The sequence below is a fragment of the Xiphophorus couchianus genome, chromosome 7, assembly GCF_001444195.1.
Source record: "Xiphophorus couchianus chromosome 7, X_couchianus-1.0, whole genome shotgun sequence".
Lineage (NCBI taxonomy): Eukaryota > Metazoa > Chordata > Actinopteri > Cyprinodontiformes > Poeciliidae > Xiphophorus > Xiphophorus couchianus.
In genome coordinates, this window is record NC_040234.1 from 1,890,547 (window position 1) to 1,903,853 (window position 13,307).

At 40.4% G+C, this 13,307-nt stretch overlaps 1 protein-coding gene across 3 annotated transcripts in view; it reads left to right on the forward strand.

Annotated features, from left to right (window-relative positions):
* fer1l6 (fer-1 like family member 6) overlaps positions 1 to 13,307 on the forward strand; it is a 32,003-nt gene that overhangs the window by 13,077 nt on the left and 5,619 nt on the right. For 2 of the 3 annotated variants that reach the window (XM_028023694.1, XM_028023695.1), the window contains exons 20-38: positions 8 to 160; positions 255 to 426; positions 1,203 to 1,327; positions 1,529 to 1,663; positions 1,750 to 1,899; positions 2,383 to 2,490; positions 2,570 to 2,632; positions 2,786 to 2,884; positions 4,086 to 4,305; positions 5,475 to 5,605; positions 5,690 to 5,809; positions 5,895 to 5,940; positions 7,746 to 7,790; positions 8,237 to 8,334; positions 9,366 to 9,494; positions 9,575 to 9,715; positions 9,786 to 9,913; positions 9,987 to 10,157; positions 10,966 to 11,120. In XM_028023694.1, coding sequence (XP_027879495.1) covers positions 8 to 160; positions 255 to 426; positions 1,203 to 1,327; positions 1,529 to 1,663; positions 1,750 to 1,899; positions 2,383 to 2,490; positions 2,570 to 2,632; positions 2,786 to 2,884; positions 4,086 to 4,305; positions 5,475 to 5,605; positions 5,690 to 5,809; positions 5,895 to 5,940; positions 7,746 to 7,790; positions 8,237 to 8,334; positions 9,366 to 9,494; positions 9,575 to 9,715; positions 9,786 to 9,913; positions 9,987 to 10,157; positions 10,966 to 11,120 — 2,389 coding nt within the window. The remainder of the gene's footprint in view (positions 1 to 7; positions 161 to 254; positions 427 to 1,202; positions 1,328 to 1,528; positions 1,664 to 1,749; positions 1,900 to 2,382; positions 2,491 to 2,569; positions 2,633 to 2,785; positions 2,885 to 4,085; positions 4,306 to 5,474; positions 5,606 to 5,689; positions 5,810 to 5,894; positions 5,941 to 7,745; positions 7,791 to 8,236; positions 8,335 to 9,365; positions 9,495 to 9,574; positions 9,716 to 9,785; positions 9,914 to 9,986; positions 10,158 to 10,965; positions 11,121 to 13,307) is intronic. The other variant, XM_028023696.1, reaches the window with a different exon arrangement.

Here is a 13,307-nt window from a genome sequence, read left to right on the forward strand (position 1 = left end):
ATTGCAGCCCCAGCACACAGTCCCAGACATGTTTGTGTGGTTGCTAAGCAATAACAAACGTGTTGCATATGCCAGACTTCGAACCAGAGACCTGCTTTACTCCAGCAACCGGGAGGCCAGAGGACTTCTCTGTGGGAAGATAGTAACACTGTACCTGAAGGTTAGAACATGCATAGCACACTGCTCCTTTAATTGCTGCACAACTGGTAGGAAAAAAAAAAGTTCTGTATTTGTGTGTGTAATTGTGTGTGCAGCCACCAGGGAAGCGACCTGCAGCATTGTCAGTTCAAGCCAAGCTGGATGCGTATCTGTGGTTTGGAACTTGCTCAGACTCCAGCCATATGCTGGATGACCTGCCTGCAGGATACAGACCAGCCACAGGGGACGCCGACACCAACAGCCCTCCTTCTTACCTGCTTTGCATGGGTGAGGAAGAAGCACCTCTATGTACACTCTTGGCAGTATGTCCATTGTTTAATAGATTGATCAGAATTTCTTCTAGCTGAATGCAGCAGACAGAAGTCAGAGTTTTTGGTCCCATTAAGCAAGCTTGGAGAAAAATACAGAGAATGCCAGAAACCTTGCTGTAGTTCTGGTTTGTCGCAGCCCTTCGGTTTAGGTTGGAGTTTTTACTTTCCTTTACTAATTTGGGACACCTGAATTGAGGACCTAGTAAGGCTTTCAAACCACTGATTACCAACTAACCCCTCTCTGCTCTGCTCAACAAATATCTGTTTTTTACTCACACATTCCAACACTTTCACTTAAATCCTCCACTCAATACACACCATATGCCACTGATATCACTTCCACACATCATGTTTGAAATTTTAATTCGAACCTTAATTTGTGCTGAATAAACCCTTACACATGGTGTGACCAGCAGATAAAAAAGACTAAGATATGAATTTTTATTATCTTAAAATCATTGTTAGAATTGATTGATTTCTGCATCATCTAAATGATTATTGCTTTTTGAGGACTTTGACTAGTCTAGACTAGTCTAGACTTTGACTAGACTGTTAGATGCCATAGAGCTGGTAAGATCAACACCTGCAACGGTCAAACTATTTAGTTGACTTTGACTAGAGGACTTTGACATGATCAGCTTGGAGGTTTCTTATTCGCTCCAAGAGCTTCATCAGGTGAATGTCGGCACGTGGCAGAGCTTGTGGATGGACCTGCTGTGTTTGTTTCTGCAGAGCAGCACAGGTTCCAGCTGCGGTGCCACATGTATCAGGCTCGAGGTCTGATTGCTGCAGACAACACGGGGCTGTCCGACCCATTTGCGAGAGTCACGTTTCTCTCACACAGCCAAACCACCAGTGTAAGTGTGTGTTTACATGTATTGTTGGACCCAGCTCATATGACTGGGGTTTTCATGGCAACCTGACTTAAAACACTTTAAAATCAAATCAAAATGAAGAGTTTAGTTTGTTCTAAACTGTGCAGGTTTAGAACAAACCTGTTGCGGTATTTCTGCTCTTCAGGTTTGACCTTGGTCTTCTTGTTTTATGTGTGTTGTCAGATCATCAGTCAGACTCTCAGTCCTACATGGAACCATTGTTTGCCAATGAGCTCCCTTCTGTTAAGTGGAGACCTGAAGCACATCCAGGAGGAGCCTCCTCACGTTGTTGTTGAGGTTTACGATGATGACGCTCTGGTAATCCCACCACAAGACACATGATTCAGACGAGTCTCTTAGTTTCTGCCATCTCTGAACCCCTCCCTGCTCTGTGCTCTGTGCAGGGAAAAGCAGAGTACCTGGGGGCCACAGTGGCAGTGCCTGAGGTGTGCTTGGCCTCTGAGCCCTACACCCCCCCTATTCTGCAGTACAGCCCACTTCACTGTGGCAGCCAGTCAGGAGGAGACCTGCTGGCTGCATTTGAACTGTTGCAGGTTAGTCTCTCCGGTCACTTTCATGCCAAAGTTGTATGAAACAGTGACAATACAGAATCTTGTTTCCATGGATACGAACAAATCCTTGAATAACAGTAAGGAGCAGCACTCCTTTAATTTTTTCACCATCATTATCCAAACATCTGACTGTCTTCCTTGTGAATAAGAGAAATGTTTAGAAGAGACTGGTAGTTGGCCCAAGCAGAGACAGGAATGGTCAGCGACTCCAGACAGTGACAAAATTCCACTCTGGAACTTTGAATCTTTTCAAAATTGTTGTTTCCTTTAAGCAAATTTATTTTTTGTAATTTAAATTTGCGCAATTTTTAAGGTTAATGGAAATTTAGCTGTAGACTATATACATGTATATTGTATCATGTTTTTTTAAACTCTTTAACAATTTAAAACTGTAACTTCAACAGAGATAACTGGCTCACGCCATTGTGATCACACTAATCCAGAATGAATTTTTCCATCTTCTAGATTTCAGAGTTTGGCCAGATGAGTCTGCCAGAGTTAGAGGAACAGGAAGGAGGCATTTATACTGTTCCTGCCAACATCAGGCCAGTTCTCAGCACCTACAGGCTGGAGGTTTGTCAGCTTTAATCACAAAAGGTTGAGAGGATCTTTAGAAAGTCCTTTAAGAACAGATCTTGATATTTCCCATTAGGTTTTATTCTGGGGACTGAGGGAGCTAAGGAAGGTTCAGCTCCTGTCTGTTGATCGGCCACAGGTCTGAGAAATTCACTTACTTTTAAGGGAATCAGAATTACATTTTTCATTGTCAGAATTTTTGCATTTAGTGTGTCTCCTAAATGTATGACAAAAAAATTTCTAACAAATATTCTTTTAGAAAAAATGACTTTAAAATGTGCATCTTTTCCAGGTGTTCATAGAGTGTGCAGGTAAAACTCTGCGTTCCTCAGTCATCCAGAAGTACAAATCCAACCCAAACTTCACCACACTGTTAGATGCCATAGAGCTGGTAAGATCAACACCTGCAACAGACATAAACTATATCAGCACAGCAGGAAATCTTTAAAACTTAGTTGGTCTAGGAGGAACACATCATGTTGGGCGATATGTCAAAACATTCTAATTACAAAATCACTTTCAAACATAAATTATCAAGTTAATGTCACTGTGTGAAATAGCAATTTGATCCATTACAACTAAAGCAGAAGTGTGGCTCCTGTAGATGGGCTGTGTTCCCATCTGGTGCATAGATCTAGCAAATGCAGATATGGTCTCCAGTCAGGATGTCTGTACAGTTCACAGAATGCTGTCGCTTCCATTCCAACCTCACCACAATCTGTCAGAGGACATCAGGGACAAGATCATTCTCTCCCAGTCAAAAGAGACTTTCTCTGAAAGATGTCAGTCAAATACACAAGACAAGCAAAGTAATGGGAGGGGCCACTAACAACTGTTGGTGTAGTTTTTTTGAGAAGGGAAAGAAATTAAAGTATCTATAACCTCCTGGAACTCCATGTTAGATCTTACCCCACTGGGTTCAGATGATCATGAGAAAAGGCAAGGATCAGCCTACATACTGACAGACTGGAGGCCAGTGTGCTATAACTCTTACTTTAACTATTTTTTACATTTTGTTGTACTTTCTTGCACATTGACAATAAAAGGAAATCTAATTCTTGGTGATCACAGTCATCAAGAGTTACTTTGGTAACTTAGGATAAGATGATTGACTTTAATTGTTAAGTGCCTTGTGACAATGTGTTGTGTGAATTAGTGCTTTGTAAATAAAACTGAACTGAATCTAATTGGTACCTTACTGTAAGACAAACACTTTGCTTTTGTCCTAATATGGTTAAAAGCATATCAGTATATAACAGGATCCTAATCTAAATCATCTAAAACCTCTTTCACAGAACTCTAATGCAGTTGTGTCTCTCTGCTTCAACACACATGGCTCCAGTGTCAGCTCATTAGCAGAGCTGTGTGGCAGCATGCTAATGAGGCAGTTTAGCCGTGTAATCAAAATGTGTTCAACAAAGATCTGAATACTGCAGGACTCTGGTCCTGAGGACTGCACTGCTTTGTCTATTAGCCATCTCCACTGATGAATGTCTGATAACTTTTTTTGCTTTGACAATGTATTGCTCTTCATCCGCTGCATTGATATATTTACTGAGCACTTTAAATTTCTTTGTCCACTCTGTTGGCAGGAGTTACCAGAAAACGAACACCTCCATCCTCCTCTCAGCATCACAGTTGTTGACTGGCGGGCCTTTGGCCGCAGCACACTGGTTGGAAACCACATCATCAACAACCTCAAGGCCTTCAAGTACACGCCCACTCCCCCTCACACAGTTCAGTTACACAAACCACCTGAGGTCACACACACCCCAAGACCCTCCCTGACACCAGAGCCACACAGCATTAAGGGTAATGACTGTTTATAACTCTGTTCACTGTTTTTAATAACTGTCAAAGCAGTTCATTCTTTATCATTTTCCAGCATCTTTTATAATAAAAGGCCACCATGTGTAACACTTTGAAGATAAAGAACTTGGATTTTATATGAAATAACTGTTAAACACAAAACACTTTCAAATTGATTTATCAGACATTTAACGACAAGATGCAAAATAAAAATAAAAAAATCTCCATGACTGAATGACTCCATGACAATTTAAAAAATTACAATTATCCAAAAGGACTACAAATGTAAATAAAAATAAGGCAATTATGAAAATGACAATGACTGTTCAACTTTTTCAACAGGATCAAAAATGACCCAAATTTGATCAGAAAAGAGCCAAAAAGATTTCGATAAATGCTGTTCCTTCACCACTTACACTTGTAGTTTTGGTGTTATTTTCAGTTCAGCTTTCATTTATTTTACCCAACAAGATTCATAAATTCATTCATTCATTCTAAGAGAACCCTATTCTGTCCAGTCTTAGTTGAAGTAAACCCATAGAGAGAATGAGGAAATTTCTTCTATCCATCGTAATGAGTAAGAATAATATCCAAACATCTCTCTGCCTGGCTTTCTGACTAGACACCTAGACAGAGATTTAAAGAGGAGCAGCAAAACCAAATGAGGTGGATTAGCTGTCCTTGCTAACTGTCATCCAGGACATTTTACTGTGGAAAATCGACTCTGCTGCATGGAAATTGTACAGAAGAGGATTAGGGCCACCGAAAAAAAATAATAATAATTCTGAGTTGAAACTCAGAATTCTGACTTCTTTTTTCTGAATTCTTTTTTTTTTCGGTGGCCCTAATCCTCTTCCGTAAAATTGAGCTGTTAGCATGTCCTTACAGTCATGCAACTGACATTCAACAACAGTCTTCAGTCAGATTCACTGAACAGGAGATACGTCCTGCCCACATATATACAGTATGTGGGCAAGACGTATCTGTATATGAACGTATATGGTATACCATATACATATACTATGGACAATGAGAATGAATTTATTAGTCACTTAAAAAATCTAAAAATTAAAAGCATCATGATCCAGTCTAAAGAAATTAAAGCTGTTGAGATGGCATTTGTTGTAATTTAGTGATATAGAAATAGAAGTGAAGTGAACTGTGGTTGACAGGGCTGTCTCAGGACACTATAGAGACCCGTTCAACTGTGACCCTGACTAATCAGGACTTCCTCATTACTGTGGAGGATGAAGCTCCGCCTCCAGCTCCACCCACACCAAAACCACAAGCCAAGACAAAAAAGGTGAAATTCATATGCAAAAGAACAAGTGGTCATATTACTTGCACCAACTCCAAAATGGATCCTTTCTGAATATTTTTCAAACAGGAGAGGAGCTCAAAGAGCATCCACCGGTCCACTAAGAGAAGGAGGCGAACCATCGCTGATGAGTCTGCAGAGTCCGTCATTGACTGGTGGTCCAAATACTACGCTTCTGTGGACAAACAGGTAACTCTGACTGCCAGGTTTGTGCAGAAACATTAATCTAATAATTTTATGAGATGCCCATTTGTGCTGCCTGTGTTTATTCCAGGCTAAACAGAAGGACAGCTTCCATCTACCTAGTGTGTTTGACAAAGGTAAGAAATGTTCATCTACTACCAGTCTCTTTGTTTTATGCTGCCAGGTCCAAAATATTTAAATCCTCCTGTTAAAGAAAGCTCTTATATAAGAAGCATGTACTGTTTGGTTGACTGATCTCTCCAGATATCTGTTAGACCATTTTGACATCATGCAGATGCTTTGGTCCACTGGTCTTCATTAGAGCTGGATGTTCTGATTGTTACCTAGAATCACAAATGATTCTCTCTCCTGCTGTGAGCAACATTGAAGAGAACACTGTGTAACAGACAAAGTTTTAGATGTGTCATCCCATACCTGTATCACACAGATCATTTTTTAATGCTAAAAAAACATTTTCAATCAATTAATCAATTTAATGTACTAAGGGGGCAGTATTATGTGTTTTACAGCCATGTAGTATTGTTTTATAGCACAATCAAGTAACTGTGACCTAAACAAATGCTAAAACATAACTTTAAAAAAATTTGACTTTGCAATTCAATGGCTTGAAATTGGGCCTCTGTCTCTTTAAGAAGCTCCTGCTTTTTCGGAGACTCCGCTCTCAGCAAGTCATCACATTAATATTCCTCTATTTGGTGTTTACAAGTGTTTGGGAGCACTGGAATGAGGTTCATATAATGAGCTCTGCAGATGTGCAGTTCCACTCGGTGTTTACTAATCGCTGCTGCTAGTTTGAAGGAGTTGAGTAGGTGAGTTGGGAGGGAGGTGGAAGCTCAGCTTGGAGGCTGCAGTTCCCAGGAGGAGCTACATGTGGAAAGTGGTGCTTGATTCCCCCAAGTGTTTTACAAACCCAAATGGGAGATTCAAGGACTTTTAAAACATGCATGAAAGAATCAAATCAACACTCCAGGTCTGTTTTTAATGAGGGAATAATATTATAACATGATATAAAACTCAAAAAAGGTAATTTTACATAATTCTGTCCCTTTAATGTTCTGACTCTAAAGAAAAATGTTCCAGATACAATTACCTGAAATGAGCTTTCCCCATTTGGTGGCTGAACCTTCCCTTAGGAGTTAGAGGCAGGGTGATGATCGGGTCATTCAGAAGGAGATGGGGTAGAGCTGTTGCTAATCTGCATTGACAGAATTTAGCTCAGGAGGTTTGGGTATCTCCCTCCTAAGCTGGCAGTTTTCCAAACACATCCCATGTGGAAGAGACCTTGTGGCAGACCCATATTAGTATTTGTAAAGGGAACAAAAACATCACAAACAATCTCCAAGCATGTAGTGGATGTTTCCTGCTGGAACATCAAGTGCTATAGTGTGTTATCTTCTACTTAGCTTAAAGTGATACTTTTGGCACTTTTTGTCTCTTTCTTGGCAAAGGTTCTTTCTGTTCTTCCTCTTCTCTCTCCACAGCTGCTAAAAGCACTTAGCATTCATCAACACCTCAGCATTGCATAACACAAATAATTATCCGGCCAGAACATGGTATGCTAAATACTAAAACATAATTTAATAAAGTCTCTGGAAGCACTAGGAAAGCTTGATTTTTTTATTATTATTTTTCCCCACTGATTATGTGCCTCATACTAAACTGTCAGTTTCAGCAAATATGTAAATAAAATTATAAACGTTCCATATCGCAGCTTTAAATGACATTTTACTGCTTCACAAGCTCACTTTCTCAGCAGCAGCCAAGAGACTAGAGGCTACATATTTTGGATCATTTAAGAAAACCAAAATAATGAATGGAAGCATTTCTTCAATAACACGGTTTCATTTAGAACATCATGTTTATAACCTCATGATATCTGATGAGGTGAATGTCCCCTGACCCACACTGTTGTGCATTGCAGCTTCAACATACCACAGCTTGCTCAGCGATGGAGTAGACTCTTTGGGTAAGGACTTAGACATGCAGTTGAAGGAGTTCTTGTCTTGCACATCCAGCATCTGGTTTTGTTCAAATCTTCTGCTTGGCCACTGAATGACATCTGCAGGATTTGGGGACTAACTGAATCTTTTTGGTTTCCATGGTACAGCTGCAGACACATGTAGACACCAAGGCCTTCAGCTATTGCACTATGAATGTGAATGTACTGGATGTGGTTCTCTCACTGAACAATCTGCATGGTATTTGTAGTTTTGTGGGCAGAGTTGTGCACATGATGAATAAAAAAACTGGTTAGTTCTTCCACTTGAAGAGTTGCGGCGGATTGTGTAAACTCTGACACATGACTGGCAGGTCTGTGAATGAGGCTTTATGCATGTGTGCACGTCGGCGTGTTTGTTGCTGTGTTCTGCGTCAGTGTTTGTTACTGAACACATCCTGTGTGCTCTGCCGCAGTCAGCAGCCAATCAGATGGAGACAAGAAGAAGAAACAGAAAGGAAAGGAGACACTGGAGCTCAGCTATAGCTTACCTACTAAAATCGCAACACTCCAGGTAAAACACCAAGGACATAAGCACCAAGTTAGTCTTTAGTTTATGCTTGGAATAGCAATAAACTTACAATATACAAAAGAAAACTTTTCAACACAATACTAGGTCATCAATATAAAAGGTTGTTTGTTCCATTGAACTTGAATGCATAGATTTTATTACAGTTGTCTCTGAGCAGCACATAAACACCTCAAAGCAACTGTCAAGCACAGTGATGGAGGGATAATGATGTGGGCTTGGTTTTGTACTCACAGAACCAGAGCAGCTTACAGTCACGAAGTTGACTCTGAACTCAGCGAGGGGAGGTGTCCGACAGCTGGAACTCGGCTGAAGCTGGCTCATTTAACAGAGCAGAAAATGAACATGGTCATTTATCAGAATACTTTTTTACTTTGACTCTAAAGTTGTGGCTGTTTTAAAATATTATCTGTAGCAATGTATGCCTAACGGTAAACAATCAAGTGTGGTCATTCCCTAAGTACATTCCAAACTCCATGCTGTTTTTTCAGCACCACTGATATTTTAAAGTTGCTTCCAAATGTTTGGCCTGAACTGATCAAAATGCAGCGACTGTCAGAGTCAAGAACAAAATGTGAGTAACTGTGGTTAAAACTGGTTCTGTTAGTTAATCACAAACGTCTTTTGGTTTTAGGTTTTGTTCTATGTAATGCATCATTTCACTGAGGATGTACAATGTTCATTATTTATTCTTTATTGTTATTGTAACAATGAAACATTGTATAAGAAAATGTTGGTGCAATTCCCCAGATAAAAACAACGTGTCATTTAAAAAAAAACTATAAATAAATAATTATATTTTCTCCCTTGATTAAAAAATAACCGAAAACTAAGAGACATAAAAACTGGACAAGGTCAAATTGACCACTTGGCAGCATTCAAATTCAGAATGTTAAATGCTGGGTAAAAACTGTTAATCAGTGTGTTGGTTTGTGTATAATAATAGATTTCAGGTCCTGAAACATAAAACCGTAGATCTTTTCTTACCATTTGTGGTTGTGATCTGGTCTGTGCAGCTGTACAGTAAGGAGCTGGAGGCACAGTTTGGTCCATTTGATGATTGGGTCAGCACATATGAGCTGTTCAGGGGGAAGGCCAATGAGGAGGAGGGAACGTCTGATGAGAGGTTTGTTGGGAAGTTTAAGGTGAGTTCCACTACAGGTGCTGCTGCGAGACATGGATTAAAATACATGTTAATCTATTTTTTTTTATTCCGCTCATTTAGGGTCGATTCTGCCTCTATAGGCTAAGTGATGAAGATGAGGAGGGTGGGGAAAATGTCATGGACACAGGCCACTACAGGGTGAACAGAGGAATCCCCCCAAACACTTCAGTCCAAGTTCTCATCCGGGTTTACATCGTCTCTGTGAGTCCAGCTCCGTTCTGCTCTTTGTTTTTAAATGACATAAAGCTTTAGATCCCTGCCGTCTTCCCAGGCATCCAACCTGCATCCAGCCGACCCAGACGGGAAGGCCGACCCTTACATTTTTCTTCGCCTTGGGAAAAATGAAATCAAAGACAGAGATAACTACATACCAAAACAACTGAACCCTGTTTTTGGACGGTATGCGACCGATCTATTGAACATCTGAACATTGTCCAGTGGATTCGTGTTCTGAGACGGCTCTCTCCTCCAGATCCTTTGAAATGCAGGCCACATTTCCTCAGGAGTCTCTGCTGTCGTTGCTCATTTATGACTATGACCTGGTGGGAGGCGACGACCTGATTGGAGAGACTCGCATTGATCTGGAGAACCGGTTTTACAGCAGGCACAGAGCTACATGTGGACTCCCTAGCGAGTACAGTCTGTAAGTTCAGGTCCTTTCCTAGGTGTTCAGTCGGGGGTCGGAGTTTAGGTCAGAGCGTTACCTAGAGCCTGGTAGAGTGCGGTACAAATACAGAGATGGAGCTGTCCACCTAATCTGACAGGCCAGGCAGGGAGAGCATTAACCCAGACAGCAGCCAGGAGGTCCGTGGTAACTCTGGAGGAACTTCATAGATGCACCGCTCAGGTAGGAGAATACATGGACAGGACAACTATTAGTCACACACTTAATAAAGCTGGTATTTCTGGAGGAGATAAAAGAAGAAAGTCATAAAAGAGAGAGATCAGAAGAATGGAGTAAAATCCTGGAAGAAAACCTGTTAGACGCTGCAGTAGATCTCAGACTGGAATGGACTTTCACTTTCCAGCACAACAATGTGACTAAACAGAGCAAAATGAAGCAGTTTGGACCAAAGCACATGCATGTGTTGCAATGACCCTCCAGTTAACACAACTGCAATTATTTTGCAAAGAATGGACAAACATTTCAGTGATTAGATGTATAAATATGGTAGAGGCAAGCTCTAAAAAATCTGAAAGACTTTCAGCTGTGATTAAAATGAAAGATGGTTTTAGAAATTGACCGAATCCAAAGGCATGTCACGTTTAAGCTACTTTTAAAATGTATCCCAAAGTTCTATCTTGTGTTGGTCTGTCACGTAAAATCCTCCGAAAACATTAGCTGTTATGTGTCAGTCAGTATGTGGTTAATGTTCAAGATGAATGAAAACCTTTTCAAGTCACCGAATTAAATCTTGCATGAGTGACTGAGCGCCTCTCTTTGACTGCAGTGGGGGTTATAATGCCTGGAGAGACTGCCTGAAGCCGTCAGAGCTGCTGTCAAAGATGTGCAGAGACAACGGAGTGGACGGTCCTCATTTCAGTCCAGGACGCATCATCGTGGCCGACAAAGTCTTCACAGGGAAGACTCTCTACATGCACGACGGTAAAGACGACTCACACAACATGTTCTGGATGTTTTGAGATGGACTTGGACATCATCAGTGAATTTGCACAATTGCTGCTGTGTCTGCTGGAAGAGGAATATTTTAATTCAATTCAAAAGTTCCTTATTCATCCCAAAGGAAGACTAAATGTTGTTGTCACTCATAAAATCCAAGTACCTTCAAAGTCTTCCTTTCAATGTTTTTTTAATGTCTGGCTGTGGATCTGATCCTTACCTATGATGATGGTTTAAACTACTGCAGCCTGTTTTAGCTCAGCTTTGGGATTTGGGGTCAGAGTTCAGATATTACTGTTTTTGAGCTTATCAGATTCTAATTATTTAGGATTATTACAGTACTATAATGTACTAATAATTGCAGTAAATGTAATTATTAGGATTGTAAGTACTGTACTTATAGTACAGTACTTGTACTTCTACAAGTGCAGTTGCCACGGTGATGCATCATACAACTGTCTGTAGGTTAAAAGAAAGAGGAAAAATCCTTCCAGCTGCACAGCATCCAGAACCAGAGAGAACAAATGTCTCAACATGCAGCAGCTCAACCAAAGACATTGTGAAGAAAAATCCACAAGAAACAATCACACCAAGCATAACAAAGTCCTTTTCATTAGGCACCCTGTTATTGTGATAAATATGTATCTGCACAATATTTACCAGCATTTCATATTTCACCAGTATTGCTCGATACATTGCATTGCCAAAAGTTTGCTTTAGAGCTTTGCAAATGGTCCACAAGTGTCTTTATGGGAAATTTTACCATTCTTCCAAAAGTAGTTTTAATAGCTGTTGGAGAAAATGGCCTGATTCATAGTCTTCTCTAATTCATAACACATTTGTTTTGTTGAATTGTGGTTAAGACTTTGGACAAGTCAGTCATCTTGTTCCACACCAGATCACTCAAGTCTCTAATGGACGTTGCTTTGTGAACTGGTGCAGTCATGTTGGAACAGGAAAGAATCCACAAGATCAGAAGTAAGAAACGGTCTTGTTGTGCTGTCTGGATGTGCAGATGCATTAATAGTTCCTTTACTGTTCTCCTGGCAGCGAAGTGTTGATGATGGGAGTAGATTCAGGAGTAGGTTCAGTGCTCCATCCAGCTGCAGCCTGTGGCCGAGCTCACCAGAACATTTCAGCTGAATTTACAAGAGCAGATTTACTAGGCTTGACGACCTTCGTCCAGAATGTTTCTCCTCACTTCCTTCTGTGGGTTAACTTACTAGCCATCAAAGTTAAATTAACTCCCACAGATCACACCTGTTAACGGTTGTTCTCCTCATTTTCACAACATGCTCTTAAATTTGCTCAAGTTAGGATTTTGCATCTTGAGTTACAAAATACTGATTATACATTATCAAAATGAATCCTTATTGATTACATACATCAATGTTAGGAGTTTCAGAACACTGGTTACATATATCAAGCCTAGTAAATTACATTTACTGTAATTATTAGTACATTATAGTACTGTAATAATCCTAAATAATTAGAATCTGAAAAGCTCAAAAACAGTAATATCTGAACTCTGACCCCAAATCCCAAAGCTTAAGGTCAAAATCGTCAGTGTAATATTCATTTTTAAGCCAACAACACTCAATTCCTGGGCCCCAAAAGATCACACACGACTCTCAAAAGACCTCATGGGAAGAAGGCCGACTCCAACTCCTTCAACAGGCTTCTCTCTAACTTCTCTCCTCTGCTCTGGAATCCAGTCATAATGTGCTTTAGACACCTGACTGCATCTGCCTCTTCACATTGCTATGGGAGCCACTTCCACAGCCAGGAAATCTGCTATGCACTGTTCTGATCATCTTAAGCCCACATGAAAATTAGAATTCTGTAGCTGCTGATTTTGCAGAAAGCTGGCCACCTCTCTGCACTTTCTGCAGGTTTCAGCATCTCCTGACTCTGCTCTCACATTTTATGTGATCGACCAATTCATATCTAATTTCCTGTTGTTTCCAATCACTTTGTAATAACACCCCTAACAGCCGACTGTTGGTTATTTGGTAGTAACAAAATCCATGATACCATGCTGGAATTCATTCAGCTCCTGAGGTCAATCCTATCTTTTTCAAACATTTTTAGAAGCATTCTGCATGTCTAGATGTTGGATTTTATACACCTATAGACGTTGAAGTGATTAGAATTCCTGAATTCCATCATTTG